The sequence below is a fragment of the Microtus pennsylvanicus genome, chromosome 5 (genome assembly GCF_037038515.1).
Source record: "Microtus pennsylvanicus isolate mMicPen1 chromosome 5, mMicPen1.hap1, whole genome shotgun sequence".
Taxonomy (NCBI): Eukaryota; Metazoa; Chordata; class Mammalia; order Rodentia; family Cricetidae; genus Microtus; species Microtus pennsylvanicus.
This window is the reverse complement of record NC_134583.1, coordinates 41,379,346-41,399,084: the sequence shown is the minus strand read 5'-3', so window position 1 is coordinate 41,399,084 and position 19,739 is coordinate 41,379,346. Positions and strand designations below refer to the sequence as shown.

The 19,739-nt window shown below is 40.8% G+C and overlaps 1 protein-coding gene across 1 annotated transcript in view; it reads left to right on the top strand.

The window, feature by feature from the left end:
- The first annotated feature begins 804 nt into the window (after positions 1-804).
- Positions 805-19,739, top strand: part of LOC142851251 (phosphatidylinositol 3,4,5-trisphosphate 3-phosphatase TPTE2-like) — a 105,188-nt gene continuing 86,253 nt past the window's right edge. Inside the window, exons 1-6 of the mRNA XM_075975141.1 lie at positions 805-973; positions 2,463-2,644; positions 2,740-2,789; positions 4,274-4,330; positions 7,176-7,229; positions 10,621-10,677. Coding sequence (XP_075831256.1) covers positions 805-973; positions 2,463-2,644; positions 2,740-2,789; positions 4,274-4,330; positions 7,176-7,229; positions 10,621-10,677 — 569 coding nt within the window. The remainder of the gene's footprint in view (positions 974-2,462; positions 2,645-2,739; positions 2,790-4,273; positions 4,331-7,175; positions 7,230-10,620; positions 10,678-19,739) is intronic.

The window sequence follows — 19,739 nt, the reverse complement described above, 5'->3', positions numbered from 1 at the left end:
TTTATAGTATATGAGGCCACGCCCAAGTGGGCTGGTATCTTAAAGGCTGTTCCTACAGCACTCTAGTGTTGCAGCCAGTGAGGGGCAGGGCCAACTCTGTGCAGTCCTATCCTTACTGTTTTTGGTGGTAACAGGAATTGCAGACATCAACACGGGCACCATAGCTCCTGGCGTCAGATCTGAGTAGTCCTGACAGAGGCTCAACACTCAGACACTAACCCGACCCTAGGTGGCAGCCCAGGCCCTTGACAACCTCATGGCCCTTAGTGGCACTGTGGTCATGGATATCAATATAGACCCCAGCTTAGCAGTCCTTGGCAGCAGTCTGGGCTCAGATGAAGGTCACTTTGATCAGCACGGACCCAAAGACAGCATGGCCTTTGAATCCCCACATGGTCCCAAGAGTAGGCCCAGATCCCGGGCATCTGCACTGCCTCCAATGGCAACAGGAGCCTCAGACATCAGCACAGGTCCTGGGCTGTGGCAGGGCTACAGACACAGACATGGCCTTGGTTACAGCTTAGGCCTTAGGTGACTGTGCATGTCACCCAGGTCTATATGGCTCAGAACCGCACAGCCATTGAGCACCTAAAAGGCCACGGATGGAGGCCCAGATCCTGGGCTTCAGTGTGGCCTTTGGTGGCCACAGGCCATGGGCATCAGCACAGACTTAGGCTGCAGTAGGATCGTGGATCCAGATCCCTTGGCATCAGCCCAGGCTCAGGTGTCATTGTGGCCCTTCTTGGAACTGCAGATCACCAAGTTGGCATGGCCCTAGTGTTAGTGTGGTCCTGAAACACCACCATGACCCCAGGTGACAGCCCAGATCTTGAGGATCCACTCAACCTTCAGTGTCAACAGGACAGTGACATAGACCCTGTCTGTGGTAGGGCCACAGACCCAGACATGGCCCACAGCCTCAGTTTGGGAACAAATGACACAATAGCCCTAGGTGGCAGCTTGGGCCATCTAGGTTTGTATGGCCCTGGCAGTACCTTGAACCTCTAACACTAACATGGTGTCAGGTGTTGGCCTGGACTTCAGGCTTCTGCATGGCCCTCGGTGGCAACAGGAACCATGGACACCATTTCAGAGCCCAGAGCCCACAGACCTAGACATGGCCGCTGGCAACAGTTTGGACTGGACGTCACTATGGGGTCCTGGATTGGCATGGTCCCTTTAATATCAGCTTGGTCATAGGTAGTGACCCTTGGTGGTAACAGGAGCTGTGGACATCACCATAAACCCCCAGAGCTGCGTCAGAGCCATGGACCAAATCACGGCCTTCATAAGAGCCCAGACCCAGATATAACTGCTGGGTGGCAGCAGGGCATCTACCTCAGCCCATCCCTCACTACCCCCACCTCTTCGGATTTGAATCATCCTGCCTCTCTCTCTCCCATTTTGCCATCCTGTACTCACTCACCATAATGGTGCCCAACTGGTTCATGAGTAAATTCTTCCCACCTAAGGTTTAGAGACCTAGGGTGGAACTGTTTGTCCTTCAGAGCCCTCTTATTTGTTTTTAAATGCCGAGGCTCTAACTTAGGGCCTCATACGTGCTAGGTGAGTACTTTATCCCTGAGTCACGAGCTCGTCTTCCATTCCTGTCTGTTACCTATCCCTGGTATTCATTTGCTCATTTCATGGTGTCCCAGAGATCTTGCATTTTCTCTTCACTCCTTTAAAAATACTATTTTTAATTTAAATGTTTAAATGTTCTAATTTGTCAGTGTTGTCAAGTCCACTTTTGCTTTTACATTGTGAGATTATTCACTGAGTTATTTTAACATTTAATTTACTGAACTTTTACATTGTGAGATTATTCACTGAGTTATTTTAACATTTAATTTACTGAACTTTTACATTGTGAGATTATTCACTGAGTTATTTTAACATTTAATTTACTGAACTTTTCATTTAGAAGATTTCTAGTTTTTCCCCAGAATCTTTGTGTCTTTGACTGAATTGCTCTTTTATGTTCTTTGTTGTCTTCTCTAACTCAATTAGCTGATTATTTAATATTGTTTTTGAAATTATTGTTAAAAAATCATTTTTTAAAATTATTTATCTGGCATCTAATCTAATTTTATATATTTGGAGTTCATTTCTAGAGTTCTTTTAATGTTTGGAGAAGCCATGTTGCCTGCATTTAAAATTCCTTGTGTTTCTCTGTTGAGCTTTGTGCATCTGTAAAGTCCTCCTTGGGGCGCAGCCTTCCCTTGGCATGCCCAGGGCAGTCAATTTGTGTGTAGTGTAGTGTTGGGTATAATTCCAAATGAATTCTTGGGGCGCAGCCTTCCCTTGGCATGCCCAGGGCAGTCAATTTGTTTGTAGTGTAGTGTTGGGTATAATTCCAAATCAATTCTTGGTGTAGTTTCTTTACAGCTTCTTCAGTAATGATGAGAGGCTTTGGGACAGTGTATTTGTGCGGGAGCCCATGTGACCTGTTTCCCATGTAGGTTATAACAAGGGTGGGGACTCTCTGGAAGTGAAGGTGGGTGTTTGTAGACAGATGTGCACATGGATATGTGTTCTGTGTGTACTTCTCTGGACAATCAGAAGTGACAGGGTTACCTATGCTGAGGACTCTTGTCGACGTGGTGTAAACAGAAGTTTCGTGGTCACTGCTGTCACAGTGGAGGTAAGATGGAAGACGGCTTCTCAGCTCTTCCCTGTTTGTGCCTGTTTTGGGGGAAGAGCTGATGACTGGCTGTTTTTATCTGCCTTATTCTTAAGGTTGAAGTATTTTTCAGCTTCAGTCAGTACTATATTGTAGCTGGATTGAGGTTTGATCACTCATAACAGGGTTGAGAGTATATTTAGTAACAAATGTTCAGGGCCTGGGATCTGTCCGTAACACCTCTCAGAAAGAAGGAAACAAGTATCAGAAACAATCATAACATATGAACAAACTAGATATGAAAATACAGTTATAAACAGGAATAACTAGTACCATCGCATCAATATCAGTAGAAAAGTCAGTCGAAAAAATTATATAAAATAAATAAAAAGTAACTCATATATAAAAACCCAAAAGAAATAACACATAGGACCAGCACGATGGTGGTTAAAGGGGCTTTTGTCGTTTCCAGTGATCCACAGAATGGAAGGAGGGAGTCAGTTATCAGAAGCTGTCCTCTCACCTCTACACGCATGCCTTGGCATGAGCATGCATACTGACACACATAACACACGCACACATGAACAAGATAAAATTTTAGAAGAAACCAATAAGGCTAATAACTTTACCCACTCATTTGGAGAGGCATTTCCCCAGCCTGTTTGATCTGTGGATCGAAGGAAGGACATCCTGGAGTTTTCTTTCTAACCCATAACAATTCCATTGTTGCTGTGGTTTGGGAAGGAATGCTGCATGTAGTTTTATTTTTTATTTTCCTAGGAATATAGGAAATTTAAGGTTTCATAGGAGTTGTATTTCTTTAATAAGAATATATATTGCAGAATTTAAATATGTCAATTTGTATGGTTGCTACATAGCAATTTAAAATATTAATCATTTGTTTATTTAATAATATTATTCTCTGATCTTTCATATGCTGTATTTTGTTTATTATTTCTCAAGGATATCATACAGAGGGTTCCCCTAGCTCTTTCCCATGGGATCTCTCAGCTTTCCCTTTTAGCCCATATCCATTTCTTTGCGTCAGCTCCTGACCTGCAGAAACTCTTTCTATAAAGGACTCCCTCCCAGTGGCCACCGTGGGCAGAGATGAAGGGAGGGGTTATTAACCAGATGACTTTACTGCCACAGTAGCCTGCTGATCAAAAGATAGAAAACATATGGAGGTCATTTAATCTTTATCGCTGAACTTGGTAAGTCCTTCTGTTTCCAGTAAATGTGTGTATCTTAATCACAGAAGCTTCTTTTTGCAGTAAGCTGTGGCCAATGAAGAGACAAAACTGGTCAATGTGCTGATATTAAGGAACTATGAGCACACACTCACACACTCTCTGTATCTCTCTCTCTCTGTATCTCTCTCTCTCTCTCTCTCTCTCTCTCTCTCTCTCTCTCTCACACACACACACACACACACATACACACACACACACACACACACACTATGTGTTCACATACATTCCTGAGAACAGTTCATGTTTCCACTCTGGTAACCTGAGGCCATAACCTAAACTTCTGCTGTGTGCCCCACAATACATTGTTTGTAACCTAGTTTTGTGTCTTACAGGGAAAAATCACGAATTCTTTGATATTTTCTAACTATTTTTGTGTCTATTTTTTGTTTGTTTACAGAAATATAAAGGAGTCACCAAGTGCTTCACAATCTCTTAAATTAGATGGCAACATTTGGTGAGCTGACTTTTTCTTCTGAATGACATTCCTCTGAATGAAAACCATTTTACTGTACTCATGACAATGCACATACAACAACCTTTCAGCATTTGCATGTGGCGTTGTTTTTTGGTAGGTACAAGACGCAAAATAATGGACCTGATCAAAGATACTTGATCACAGTCTGTTGAGAACTTCAGAGTCTAGCAACCATAAACTCTAGTTCAACTGTTTAAATGCCTGTGTGTTGGTGGAGGCTGTTTGTTCATTTCCTAACCACTCAGGACTGAAGTAACCACACAGAAACTTTCATCTAGAGCATTGCTTGGCCTGTTATCTTATGCATACTTTTAGCTAGCTCTTTAATCTCAAATTGACCCATTTTTATGATTTTATATTTTTCCAAGAGGCTTGTGGTTTACTGGTAAAGTTTCTGAGCATCTCCCTCCTTTGGTGGCAGCTACATGGCATCTCTTTGACTTTACCTACTCTCTCCTCCTCTGTCTGCTTGGAATTCCCACTTGGTCCTGTTCCTCTAAGCCACTGGCCAATAAAGCTTTATTCATGAACCAATAAAAGCAGCACACAGAAAGAAAGACTTCCCACACCATGATGCAGGGAGATGGAGAGGTGGGAGTAGTAGGCAACAGAGGAACTCTCAATAAAGAAAACAGAGTTCTCCAGAACTTTGCTTCCACTTAAGCCTGGCTCCCAACCCAGACACACCAGTGTGCCAGCAACACCTACAGCTTCCAGAGCTGTTGCTCCCTGACATCACATGATAAGTGGTAAACACAACCTTGCTAGGTGAAACTAAGGGAGAACAAAATGACAGAAGGCATAAATTTAGAAGGACTAAGAAGGGCAGCATCCGCCCAAATGTATTACTTTTTACTGAGAAATTTTACTGAACAGGAAACAAATGCAGTGTTACATAATGGAGTGCTCATGACTGGATTATTAATAACAAATAAAAGGTTTTTTTTTCCTGTAAATAACTAAAATCGGTTTTTAACTTAGATTTTTAAAATCCAATTTCCCTGAGCATTCTGTGACTTGATCTCCTATATATAAATATGTCTTATACATCATTCATGAAAATATAATAAGCACAGATTACCAAACAAAAACAGAAACAAGGAAGGGTGACTCCTCATAAAATTCATTTTCATTATAAAAGACTTTCATATCACATTAGGTTTCAAACTAAAGTTCTTAAATCTTGATATATTAAAGTATCTTTTGTACGCCTGTATATTTCATTCATGTAAACCTTCATGTCTAAGGACAGGTTGTTTCTAATTCTGTTCTAATGCTTAAATTCATGTCAGTTTTTATATAGTGATTTTATTTATTCTTTAAGAATTGCATGCATGTTTTATGCACTTCTACCTCCAGGCCCCCTCTCACCTGCCAATACATTCCCTTTCCAACTTCATTTCCTCCTTTTATTTTGCTTTTAAATACTGCACTAAGTTCAGTTAGCACTGCCTGTCATACCCAAGCATGGAAATACTCACTGGGATGTAAGTATTTTGCCCCTCGTCACATACCCAAAGAAATATGACTCTTTCTGCCCAAATAGCCATCAACTGCCAATAGTTCCTCAGCCTGGACTGGGACCTGATGAACTCCTCCTCATCCCATGCCCTAGTGTTGACTGGCGTGATCTTGTACAGGTCTTTTTCAGGTAGGCACAGTTGCTATGAGTTTGTGAGTGCCATGACCATGTCATATCTGAAAAGACAGCACTTCACAGCAACTCTCCTATCCCCCAGCTCTTACATTCTTTCTGCCCCTTCTTCCATGAAGTTCTCTGAACCTTGGGTTCCTATTCAGGACCTGAGTATTCATAGTGATTTAATATCAGCACTGTTATATCTCTTTATTAACCAAAGCTTACTGCAAAAAGAAACTTCTCTGACAAAGGGTGATACTAGCACAAATCTATTGGATATAAGATATATATATTTGGTTTTACGAGACAGGGTTTCTCTGTGGTTTTGGAGCCTGTCCTGGAACTAGCTCTTGTAGACCAGGCTGGTCTCGAACTCACAGAGATCCGGCTGTCTCTGCCTCCCAAGTGCTGGGATTAAAGGCGTGTGCCACCACCTCCCGGCAAGATATATTTATAATATAAATATTTAGAAGGTAGTTTGACAACATGACCATTTAGAAAAATAGCAACAGTAGGTCCCCTTCTAGGGCCTATGGCCTCCACAGTCAGTGGTTTTGACCAGGTTTATAGCATGAATTCTCTCCTGGTGAGATGGCCTCAAATCCAGTCAGAAGGCGATTGGTTACCCCATCATATTTAAGCCCCAATGCCTCGCTGAGTACATCTTGCCTGCATACCAGTATTGTATTAAGTACTATCCAGCACTGAGTAAGAACATTGATGCTATTACTGTGAAAAATAGCTCACAGGGAGGAATTTCCCAGTCAATTCCAAACTGATTTTTCTGTGTCCAACTACCATAGTGTGTAGTGTATTTGGCACTAGAGTCTTACTTTCTAGATCTGCTGGGCAACCCAAAGCAAAGGCAGGAGCGTTCTGAGACCTTCTGAAGCATTCCATTCATACCCAGTGTTGAGATTTTTGTTTCATAACCTATGTGTTTTAGAAGTAGCATTGTCTACCCATGCAGAGTATCTACATTTTTTATATTAGCTTATAAAGTGTTGAGTTTCCATAAGAGTTTTCATAAGGCTTAGTGTTAGTTAACCCACCTCCCCACTCCCTTTTCTCCTCTATCATGTCAGTTTTTTTGGTTCAACCAATTTATAAGTTGTAGGAAAATTTAGTGAGAAGTAAGTCTGTGGTTTAAATGGTGTTTGATTGTGTACAATTTCAATTCTTTAGCTGTGACACAAATGAAGAGTCAACACTAACCCATAATGGAAGCAGCGGTGGAAGGTCAGTTACATGCATATACAGGTATTAAGCATAGAGTGCTTTGGATATTCTTTCTAAAGTATTGGAATGCCAGTGTCTGTTTATCATGCTTCTTGTTTTGGTTCTAGTTGAATAAATGAAAAATGTATCAGGAGAAACTTTAGCAACTAGTGACCCAAACTCATAGAAAACTTTTGAATTGCCTGTGTGTAAGAAAAGTCTATACACTGTGGCATTAATTTGCTGTAATAATAAAACATTCTAAATTAGGTAGCTTAGACTGTAGCAATTTATTGCATTACCCTTAGTGGTAGAAGTCTGCTACATGATGTCCTCCAGCTAGCTCTTTTTAAAGACTGCTGATTGTGGGACATCTTTGGCATTCCCTGGTGTCTGTATTCACTGCTGGATGTGGGACATCTTTGGAGTTCCCTGGTGTCTGTATTCACTGCTGGCTGTGGGACATGTTTGGCGTTCCTCGGTGTCTGTATTCATTCTCCACGCCTCTGCCTCAGTTTGTGCTCAGCGGTCTTCCTATGTGCGTCTTATTTCAAAATATCCATCTCTGTAAGGATACCACTCATATTGGTTAAGACTGAATTTATTAGTGTGATCTCATCTCATAACTGTTTATGCTTGTGGTGACTGTCTTTAAATAATAACATTGATAAGGACGTCAGTAATTTAATTTGGGGGGCAACACTCAAATTGAGGGGTAATCCTGCTTGTGATGAAGACAGTGGTGATGATCAAACACGGGGCTGTGGGGCACGAACAGTAGTGGTGAGGCCCGAGGATTCTTACAGCAGCTCCAGCCCTCCAAACCCTGCAGCTGACACAAATTCACCACCATGTTGGAGTAAGCTGCTGACAGCCCTTATCTGATGGGCAGAAAAGACATACATAAATGTGTAAATGAGCAGGCAATCATGAGAATTCAGAATCAGGAATCAGGTGAGTTCACGGGCATGTGTACTTACAAACTGAAGTTCAGTTTGAAATTCTATCACCACAAAAGACTCTTACACACTGGTAATGAGATCATAGTTAAGTCTGTGAAGATTACTATCTTCATAGGCCTAAGATACTCTTTTTTTTGTCACAATCATTTTGTTTTATAACCGAGTCTTACTCTGCAGCCACTGTGTACGCTGACCTTAGACTCTTGGCATCTCCTGCCTGAACCTCCTTATTGCTGAGATCATAGGCATAAGTGTCAAAGCTGGCAAGACAGCCATTAACACCTAAAGTCCAATCCCTAATCAAAATGTGATACCAAGTTGAAATAATGATCTTCATATGGATATTCAAAGATCGACCAGCTAGCGTTTAGAGTAACTATAGTTATTTTAACTTAGAAATTTAGTAAAAATTGTTTGTTTTGTATGTGACATTATACTTTTATATTCCATTAGTTCATATCCAGATGAAGTGACATCAGTGAATTATCTGGAGCCTGTCAGTGACATGTGAGTTTAAAAAAATATACACATAACATGCATAAATATGTGAATATGTATGTACATATATGTGTTTATATCAAGACAAGTACATATACATGTAAAGAGTCTTTCTCCGTCCCAAATAAAATGTAGTCAGACTTTCCTTTGGGCCGCTAGCCCACCCCCAAATAATAACAAGGGATCTTATTATTAATTTTGAAGGCTTGACTTTAGCTTAAGCTTGTTTTTAACTATCTCTTATAAGTTAAATGAACCCATTTCCATGAATGTACATTCCATCAATGCTGCCCATCCTTCTTCTTCCATACATCCTCTCTGTGTCTCCACGGCATCTCCTTCGCACCTTCACTCATCTTCTCCTCTCTCTCCCGAGAAATCCCACCTTTATCTCGTGCCTAGCTAATCCAGTTCTTTATTAAAGCAATCACAGCAATATATCTTCTCAAAGCGTGCAAATATCCCACAACTTATACACATACAGAAACACTGAACAATAAAAAGACAAAACAATTCAACATTAAACGACGATTGAATCACCAGTCTGAAGTGGGATATATGTTTCTCACCGCCTAAGACTTGGGGAGCACTGGAGAAATGTGGGTAGAAAGAATGTATGGGCTGGGTGATAGAGACGTGTGCTGTAAAACCTTACCTCTAGGGCTTGACATGGGTGTGGCAATCATGAGTTCACAACAGCTGCCATTGCCTGCAGTGAGTCTGCATGAGACTGGACGTGACAGCATCCACTCATGAGAGGAGAAGGGGCTGTGAGGCCCTGCTTCTCCCTCACCAGGAACCATTGACTGTTTGACTGTTTATGGCATCTAGAAAAAGGGGAAATCATTGTCTTGAGTGGTGTAGCCACAGGGTAGTTTCCATACTCCAGCGGCAGTTTCCATACCCATGCTCATGTGGTGGCCCTGGTGAAACTTGGTGTGTCAAAGAACAAAAACAGAAAGATGCCAGGTGGGTGTGGGGCATGCCATCTTGAAAAACCAAAAAATTAAATAAAAAAATATTTACTTCAGGTACACCAATGGTGAAAACAAAGGTCTTAGTTGCTGTGTCTGTATAAATCTCTCTTAATTAAGATACATTGAGGGTGTCCGTATTTCTTACTTTTAATAACAACCAATGTATTGGAAAGAATCAGATTTACTAACTGAGATAGCAATAGTGTTGACCAAAGAGAGAATCCTTTTAGAGCATAAAGACAGAATGGTGACTGGTAGCACTGGAGGCCTTAGCAGAGAAAGACTTGCCAATGAGACCTGTATGTGTCCCTCGCCATTCAAGCTCTCTTGCTAGGTAAGGCTGGTGCCCACATGAACACTCACTGTTAAATTAGATGGAGCCACTGCCTCCATCCACAGATACTTCATCCAACCTCAGCGGGAGCAGAGAACCTCCAGGGATGAGAGTAAGAAGGTAGAAGACAGTTAAGACTCAGGAATTTCTATAAACTGTAATTGGATTAGACATAAGTACACCAGGAGACTGTTCCACTTTGGTGATAATGGTTAATCTGGATATTTTACATTTCTTTTTTATTTTTGAGGTTATATTTTCATTAAATTTTTGTCTTAAGTTTCCCTCCACAGAACCCTTCCAGTATCCCCCTTTGTCTCCTTCAAATCTATGGCCTCTTCTGTCAATTATTATAGTGTGATATATGTATATGTATATTATATAACCTGCTCAGTTGGTAGAATGTTGCTCGTATGTGTGTTTCCAGTGCTGACCACCGTTGGTGTGCTTTTCTCTGGAGAAGACCGCCTCTGCCATCCCAGCTCTCTGCACTTGCTACAGGATGCAAATTAATGATTTTCACATGAATATTTTAAAATCAGCTACCATATAATAAGTATAATAGCTGTAGTTATTTGATCTCCCCAAAAGTGGTTGCATTTTAAACATATGTACTTTTTACTGACTTTTCAAAAATTTAGAACATATACGGATGATTCGGCATCAGTACAAATCCTTGATGGAGCTGTGAGTGATAGGTGAGTGAACTGAATTAAAAATATACACCCTTAAGTACATTTACATGCACACACGTGTAAATATCTATCTATCTATCTATCTATCTATCTATCTATCTATCTATCTATCTATCATCTATCTATCTACCTATCTATGTATTTATCTATCATCTATCTATCTATCTACCTATCTATCTATCTATCTATCATCTATCTATCTATCTACCTATCTATCTATCATCTATCTGTCTATCTATCTATCTATCTATCTATCTATCTATCTACCTATCTATCTATCTCTCATCTATATATCTCTCATCTATCTATCTCTCATCTATCTATCTATCTATCTATCTATCTATCTATCTATCTATCTATCTATCTATCTACCTATCTATCATCTATCTGTCTATCTATCTATCTATCTATCTATCTATCTATCTATCATCTATCTATCTGAGTGTGAGTGTATATATACTGACTAGTGTGCACCAGCAGTTAGAAAATTTGAGTAGGAGAAACGAGAAAGAATGAGCAGAGAGGGAGGTGTGGGGCATGTAGTAGAACAGAAGACACACAGGCGATGGAGCCTGGAAGCATCCTCGCCCTGCAGATCCCCACCGTCATCTGCAGGGAGCGCCTCCATCAGAACAGGAAAGACAGCATGATTGGGAATCATAAAATGAGGAAAGAGGGGTTTCCTTGTAATCTGCAGGTATTATCTGAGATAAGTTACAACAAGAAAGCCTGTTATAGTTTAAGAGTAAAGTAACAATTGCTTCTCTTTGGAATCTTTTCCATTTTTACAGATTTGAGGAATTCAGTACTAGCATAAAAAGCCCAATGTTTGAAAAAAAATAAATCTCACTGGGCAGTGGTGGCTCGTGCCTGTAATCCCAGCATTTGGAAGGCTGAGACAGGCTGATCTCTATGAGTTCAAGGCCCCCCTGGTCCAGGACCAGGACAGGCTTCAAAGCTACAGAGAAACCCTGTCTTGAAAACAAAAACAAAAACAAATCTCCTGCTTAAGTTTATGGCATATACATTAACATTTCAATATTGGTTATTGATTTATGGATCAATTGTTACTATATAAACTAATTGTAGAATTATCTATAAAATTTTTTTCTTTTTCTTTTTTTATTGAGAAAAGGAAAAAAAGTATCCGCTTCCTCCCAGCCTCCCCTTTCCCTCCCCCTCCTCCCACCCCTCTCCCCCTCCACCAAACTCCTCTCCCCCTCCCTCTTCAATCCATAGAGCAGTCAGGTTTCCCTGCCCTGTGGAAAGTCCAAGGTCTGCCCCACTCCATCCATGTCTAGGAAGGTGAACAACCAGACTGGCTAGGCTCCCACAAAGCCAGAACATGAAGTAGGGTCAAACCCCGTGCCAATGTCCTTGGCTTCTCATCAGCCCTCATTGTTCGCCATGTTCAGAGAGTCCGGTTTTATCCCATGCTTTTTCAGTCACAGTCCAGCTGGCCTTGATGAGCTCCCACAAGATCAGCCCCACTGTCTCAGTGGGTGGGTGCACCCCTCGTGGTCCCGACTTCCTTGCTCATGTTCTCCCTCCTTCTGCTCCTCATTGGGACCTTGGGAGCTCAGTCCAGTGCTCCAGTGTGGGCCTCTGTCTCTATCTCCATCCATCACCAGATGAAGGTTCTATGGTGGTATGCAAGATATTCGTCAGTATTGCTATAGGATAGGGTCATTTCAGGTTCCCTATCCTCAGCTGCCCAAGGGACTAACTGGGGACATCACCATGGGCTCCTGGGAGCCACTCTAGGGTCAAGTCTCCTGCTCACCCTAAAGTGGCTCCCTTAACTAAGAATTGTGGTTCCGTGCTCCCCTGTCCAGCCTTCCTTTATCCCGATCCTCCTGTTTCCCCAAGTCCCCCCCTCATTCCCTTCTAACTTTTCTCTCCCCATCTCCCCTTACCCCCATCCCACCCCACCCCCAAGATCCCAATTTTCTCCCCGGCAGTTTTGTCTACTTCCCATAGCCAAGAGGATAACTATATGTTTTTCCTTGGGTTCACCTTCCTATTTAGTTTCTTTAGGTTCACCTATTGTAGACTCCGTGACCCTTATTTATGGCTAGAAACCAATTATGAGTGAGTACATCCCATGTTCATCTTTTTGGGTCTGGTATACCTCACTCAGGATAGTGTTTTCTATTTCCATCCATTTGCATGCAAAATTCACGAAGTCATTGTTTTTTACCGCAGCGTAGTACTCTAGTGTGTATATATTCCATACTTTCTTCATCCATTCTTCCATTGAAGGGCATCTAGGTTGTTTCCAGGTTCTGGCTATTACAAATAATACTGCTATGAACATAGTTGAACAAATGCTTTTGTCATATAATAGGGCATCTCTTGGGTATATTCCCAAGAGTGGTATTGCTGGGTCCACGGGTAGGTTGATCCCGAATTTCCTGAGAAACTGAAACACTGATTTCCACAGTGATTGCACAAGATTGTATTCCCACCAGCAATGGATGAGGGTACCCCTTCCTCCACAGCCTCTCCAGCACAGGCTATCATTGGTGTTATTGAATTTAGCCATTCTGACAGGTGTAAGATGATATCTCAAAGTTGTTTTGATTTGCATTTCACTGATTGATAAGGAAGTTGAGCATGACCTTAAGTGTCTTTTGGCCATTTGAACTTCCTCTGCTGAGAATTCTCTGTTCAGTTCAGTGCCCCATTTTTTAATTGGGTTAATTAGCATTTTAAAGTCTAGTTTCTTGAGTTCTCTATATATTTTGGAGATCAGACCTTTGTCTGTTGCGGGGTTGGTGAAGATCTTCTCCCAGTCAGTAGGTTGCCTTTTTTGTCTTAGTGACAGTGTCCTTTGCTTTACAGAAGCTTCTCAGTTTTAGTAGGTCCCATTTATTCAATGTTGCCCTTAATGTCTGTGCTGCTGGGGTTATACATAGGAAGCGAACTCCTGTGCCCATCTGTTGTAGGGTACTTCCCACTTTCTCTTCTATCAGGTTCAGTGTGTTCGGGCTGATATTGACGTCTTTAATCCATTTGGACTTGAGTTTTGTGCATGGTGATAGATATGGGTCTATTTTCATTCTTCTACAGGTTGACATCCAGTTATGCCAGCACCATTTGTTGAAGATGCTTTCTTTCTTCCATTGTATACTTTTAGCTCCTTTATCAAAAATGAGGTGTTCATAGGTTTGTGGGTTAAAATCCGGGTCTTCTATATGATTCCATTGGTCGACTTCTCTGTTTTTATGCCAGTACCACACTGTTTTCATTACTGTACTGAGTTTGAAGTCAGGGATGGTAATGCCTCCAGAAGATCCTTTATTGTATAGGATTGTTTTGGCTATCCTGGATTTTTTGTTTTTCCATATAAAGTTGATTATTGTCCTCTCAAGATCTGTGAAGAATTTTGATGGGACCTTGATGAGGATTGCATTGAATCTATAAATTGCCTTTGGTAGAATTGCCATTTTTACTATGTTGATCCTCCCAATCCAAGAGCAAGGGATGTCCATCCATTTTCTGGTATCCTCTTCAATTTCTTTCTTTAATGCCTTAAGGTTCTTGTCAAATAGATCTTTCACTTCCTTGGTTAGATTTACCCCAAGATATTTTATGTTGTTTGTGGCTATCGTGAATGGTGAAGCTTCTCTGATTTCCCTCTCTGCTTCCATATCCTTTGTGTATAAGAGGGCGACTGATTTTTTGGAGTTGATCTTGTATCCTGCCACATTACTAAAGCTGTTTATCAGCTGTAAAAGTTCTTTCGTGGAGTTTTGGGTATCGCTTATGTACACTATCATATCATCTGCAAATAACGAAAGTTTAACTTCTTCCTTTCCAATTCGAATCCCCTTGTCCCATTATGTTTTCTTATTGCTATTGCTAGAACTTCAAGCACTATATTGAAGAGGTATGGTGAGAGTGGACAGCCTTGTCGTGTTCTTGATTTTGGTGGGATGGCTTTGAGTTTCTCTCTGTTTAATTTGATGTTAGCTGTCGGCTTGCTGTATATAGCTTTTATTATATTTAGGTATGACCCTTGTATCCCTAATCTCTCCAAGACTTTTAACATAAATGGATGTTGAATTTTGTCAAATGCTTTTTCAGCATCTAATGAAATGATCATATGGTTTTTTTCTTTCAGTTTATTTATATGCTGGATTACATTGATAGATTTTCGTATGTTGAACCAGCCCTGCATCTCAGGAATGAAGCCTACTTGATCATAATGGATAATTTTTCGGATGTGTTCTTGGATTTGGTTTGCCAGTATTTTTTTGAGGATTTTTGCGTCGATGTTCTTGATTGAAATTGGCCTGTAATTCTCTTTCTTGGTTGAGTCTTTGTGTGGTTTTGGTATTAGGGTAACTGTAGCTACATAAAAGGAATTTGGTAATGACCCTTCTGTTTCTATATTGTGGAATACATTAAGGAGTATAGGTATTAGGTCTTCTTGGAAGTTCTGGTAGAATTCCGCATTGAAACCATCTGGTCCTGAGCTTTTTTTGGTAGGGAGATTTTTGATAACAGCTTCTAATTCTTCGCGACCAACAGGTCTGTTTAGATTGTTCACCTGGTCTTGGTTTAACTTTGGTATATGGTATTTATCTAAAAATGTGTCCATTTCTTTTACATTTTCCAGTTTTGTGTTATACAGGCTTTTGTAATAAGATCTAATGATTCTCTGAATTTCCTCTGTGTCTGTGGTTATGTCCCCCTTTTCATTTCTGATCTTATTAATTTGCATATTCTCTCTCTGCTGTTTGATTAGTTTGGATAGGGTTTTATCAATCTTGTTGATTTTCTCCAGGAACCAGCTTTTTGTTTCATTGATTCTTTGGATTGTTTTCTGTGTTTCTATTTTGTTGATTTCTGCCATCAGTTTGATTATTTCCAGTCTTCTACTCCTCCTAGGTGAGTCTGCTTCTTTTTTTTTCTAGAGCTTTCAGGTGGGCTGTTAAGTCTCCAATATGTGCTTTCTCTGTTTTCTTTAAATGGGCACTTAGTGCGATGAACTTTCCTCTTAGCACTGTTTCATAGTGTCCCATAAGTTCGAGTAGGTTGTGTCTTTATTTTCATTGAATTCAAGGAAGACTTTAATTTCTTTCTTTATTTCTTCCTTAATCCAGGTATGTTTCAGTAGTTGACTGTTCAGTTTCCATGAATTTGTAGGCTTTCTGGGGGTAGCATTGTTGTTGAATTCTAACTTTAATCCATGGTGATCTGATAAGACACAGGTGGTTAGTAATATTTTTTTGTAGCTGTGTAAGTTAGCTTTGCTACCGAGTATGTGGTCATTTTTCGAGAAGGTTCCATGAGCTGCAGAGAAGAAGGTATAGTCTTTCCTATTTGGGTGGAATAATCTATAGATGTCTGTTAAGTCCATTTGCTTCATTACCTCCATTAATTCTCTAATTTCTCTGTTAGGTTTCTGTCTGATTGACCTGACCATTGGTGAGAGAGGAGTGTTGAACTCTCCTACTATTAGTGTGTGCAGTTTGATGGCTGCCTTGAGTTTTAGTAATGTTTCTTTTATGTACGTGGGTGCTTTTATATTAGGGGTGTAGATATTCAGGATTGAGACGTCATCCTGATGAATTGTTCATGTTATGAGTATAAAATGTCCCTCTCCATCTCTTCTGATTGATTTTAGTTTGAAGTCAACTTTGTTAGAAATTACCATGGCCATACTTGCTTGTTTCTTAGGTCCATTTGCTTGGTAAGCCTTTTCCCAACCCTTTACTCTGAGTAGGTGCCTGTCTTTGTGGTTGAGGTGTGTTTCTTGTAGACAGCAGAATGTTGGATCCTGTTTTCGTATCCAATCTCTTAGCCTGTGCCCTTTTATAGGTGAGTTGAGCCCATTGACATTAAGTGATATTAATGACCAGTGGTTGTTAACTCCGGTCACTTTTTTAGTAGTAGAGTTTGTGTGTTTCCCTTCTTTGAGTTGTGCTGGTGAAAGGGTCTCTAGATGTCTGAGTTATTGTGGTCATTGTTGGACTCCTTGGTTAGTGATTTTCCTTCTATTATTTTCTGTAAGGCTGGATTTGTGGCTATGTATTGTTTAAATTTGTTTTTATCCTGGAAAATTTTGTTTTCTCCATTTATAGTGAACGAAAGCTTGGCTGGATATAATAGTCTGGGCTTGCATCCATGGTCTCTTAGTTTTTGCAGTACATCTATCCAGGACCTTCTGGCTTTCATGGTTTCCATAGAGAAGTCAGGTGTAAGTCTGATAGGTTTACCTTTATAAGTAACTTGGCCTTTTTCCTTTGCGGCTCTTAATATTCTTTCTTTATTCTGTATATTTTGTGTTTTGATTATTATATGGCGAGGGGATGTTTTTTTTTTTTTTTTGATCCAGCCTCTTCGGTGTTCTGTATGCTTCTTGAACCTTCATAGGTACATATTTCTTCAGGTTGGGAAAGTTTTCTTCTATAATTTTATTAAGTATATTTTCTGGACTGTTGAGCTGCACTTCTTCTCCTTCTTCTACTCCAATTATTCTTAGGTTTGGTCTTTTTATTGTGTCCCATATTTCCTGAATGTTTTGTGATGAGAGTTTGTTGGACTTGCTGTTTTCTTTGATCAGTGCGTTTATTTTTTCTATGTTATCCTCAGAATCTGAGATTCTTTCTTCTATCTCTTGTATTCTGCTGGTTATGCTTGTTTCTGTAGTCTCTATTCGTTTACCTAGATTTTACATGTCCAGCCGGCCCTCTGTTTGTGTTTTCTTCTTTGCCTCCATTTCAGTTTTCAAGTCATGAACTGTTTCCATTATCTGCTTGATTGTTTTTCCTTGGTTTCCTAGGGTATCATTCAGTGATTTACTCAATTCCTCAAACTTTCTGTTATATTTCTCATCCATTTCTATAAGGGCGTTTTGTATATGCTGTTTAAGGGCCTCTATCCCTTTAATAAAGTCAGTTTTTTCTACTTCTTGATTAAGGTGTTCATGTCCTCCTGTTGTGAGGTCGCTGGGTTCTGGTTGTTTCATGTTGTTTTTCAGATTGTTGGGTGAATTCTTGCCTTGGTACCTGCCCATCTTTTCCTCCAAATGCTCCCCTATGGATCTTTTTTTACAGGATCAGGTCTTCTTGCCCACTGATGTCCCTTCCCAGTGATGTCACTCCCCAGTGATGTTTCTCCTGGTGTCCAGATCGGATCTCTGTGCTGCTTGGGTGGCTTGCAAACAAAGTGCCCACCCTGCTTGCTATGGAGACAAAGGAGCTACCGCCCTCCCCTTTTCCCTCCCGATTCGGGTTTGGTCCCAGCGCCCAAGCAGGCTGAGCTGGGAGGTGCTATGCTGCCAAAGAAGGGAGGGAGGGAGGGAGACAGGGGGTGGGGGATCTGGATGTAAGCTGGATGGGATAGGAAGAGAGAGGAGGTATCGGGCAGTATAGCCCCTGTAGGATGACCAGGAAGTGTAGGAGGGATGAGGAACATCTGAGTTCCCTGTTCCTGGCTGCTGCAGCACTCACTCACCACAATGATCTCTATACAGTTTTTAAATGTAAAATAAAGCTTAGACTTACAGTTCATATATGATCATGTATTTTCATATCCTTTAACCCAGATGTAGATACTTTGCTATCCATGATATCTGAGAGAATTACCAATTTTATAACATGATGTATAAAATGTAAATGAAGACACTTAAATGTATTAATATGTTCACACTTCTAGAATATGCTGTGCACACATAAACCCAAGCATTAAAACTGTTGATGGAAGGAGGTTGGAATTTGAGAGCTGCACTCTGAGGAGCACCCACAGCAAAACGGAGTGTCTAAGCTGTTTCTAAACAGTCTTCCTCATGTATCTGTCTGGAACAGTCTTTTTAGTTTAGTGCAGGTTAAAGAAAAGAGAATCGCTCACAGAAGGATGATTTGTACCATGTGTATTGTCCTTCTATGTTTGTGTAGCAGTCAAATGTTTAGGACATTCAGGCTTTTTATGTGTTGTACATTTGGCAAAGGCTAGAGAGATTCTAATGGGAGCCAGAAAGAAGGAAGAATAGGAAGGAGAAGAGGGGCCTATGGCCAAGAACACAGTAGTACTGGAAGAATCCATCAACCTGTAGAACTCTGCCACCATATTGAGGTGGGGACCTCAAGCACAACCCTCCTGCGTGCCCCTGTTCAGAGCCCAGCACAGTCCTGTACTTGAGCTTCCGTAAGGCAGAGAAAGACTCTGTGGGGCAACAGTAGGAAACAAATGCCCAAATCATTCGATAAGGTAAAATGGATTTGTACCTAGAAACTGCATTTGCAATTATACTTGAAAAACGAAAAATAAATAAAAATTACCTGAAAGCAGAAAGCTGTCACTTGGCTGAACCCCAGACAGAAGTCTTATTGAATTTTTACCAGACAAGATATGTCTGTTTCAGATATATAAAATTCATTTTGGTGGAAAAGTGATATGGAAGCTTCAGAATGACTAATTGTGTTAATAAAGGGAATCTGAAGAGTGTAGAGTCCAGGAATACAGTGAGGAGGAACGGCTGCATCCCACCGCCTGGCTAGCTTAACCCCCGACATAACAACACCCAAACTATATTTATTTAAACACTGCCTGGCTAGCTTAACCCCCGACATAACAACACACAAACTGTATTTATTTAAACACCGCCTGGCTAGCTTAACCCCCGACATAACAACAAACAAATTGTGTTTATTTAAACACTGCCTGGCTGGCTTAACCCCCGACATAACAACACACAAACTGTGTTTATTTAAACACCGCCTGGCTGGCTTAACCCCCGACATAACACACAAACTGTGTTTATTTAAACACTGCCTGGCCCATTAGCTCTAGCCTCTTAGTGGCTAACTCTCACATCTTGCTTTAACCCATATCTAGTAATCTGTGTAGCACTATGAGGTCGGTCGTGGCTTACCGGGAAAGGTTCAGTGTGTCTGACCTGGCGTCTCCATGGTGGCTCTCTGACTCGGCTTTCTTCCTCCCAGAATTCTGTTCTGTTTGCTCCACTCACCTAAGTTCTGCCCTATCAAAAGGCCAAGGCATCTTCTTTATTCAACCAATGAAAGCAACACATAGAAAGAAAACCCTCCTATACC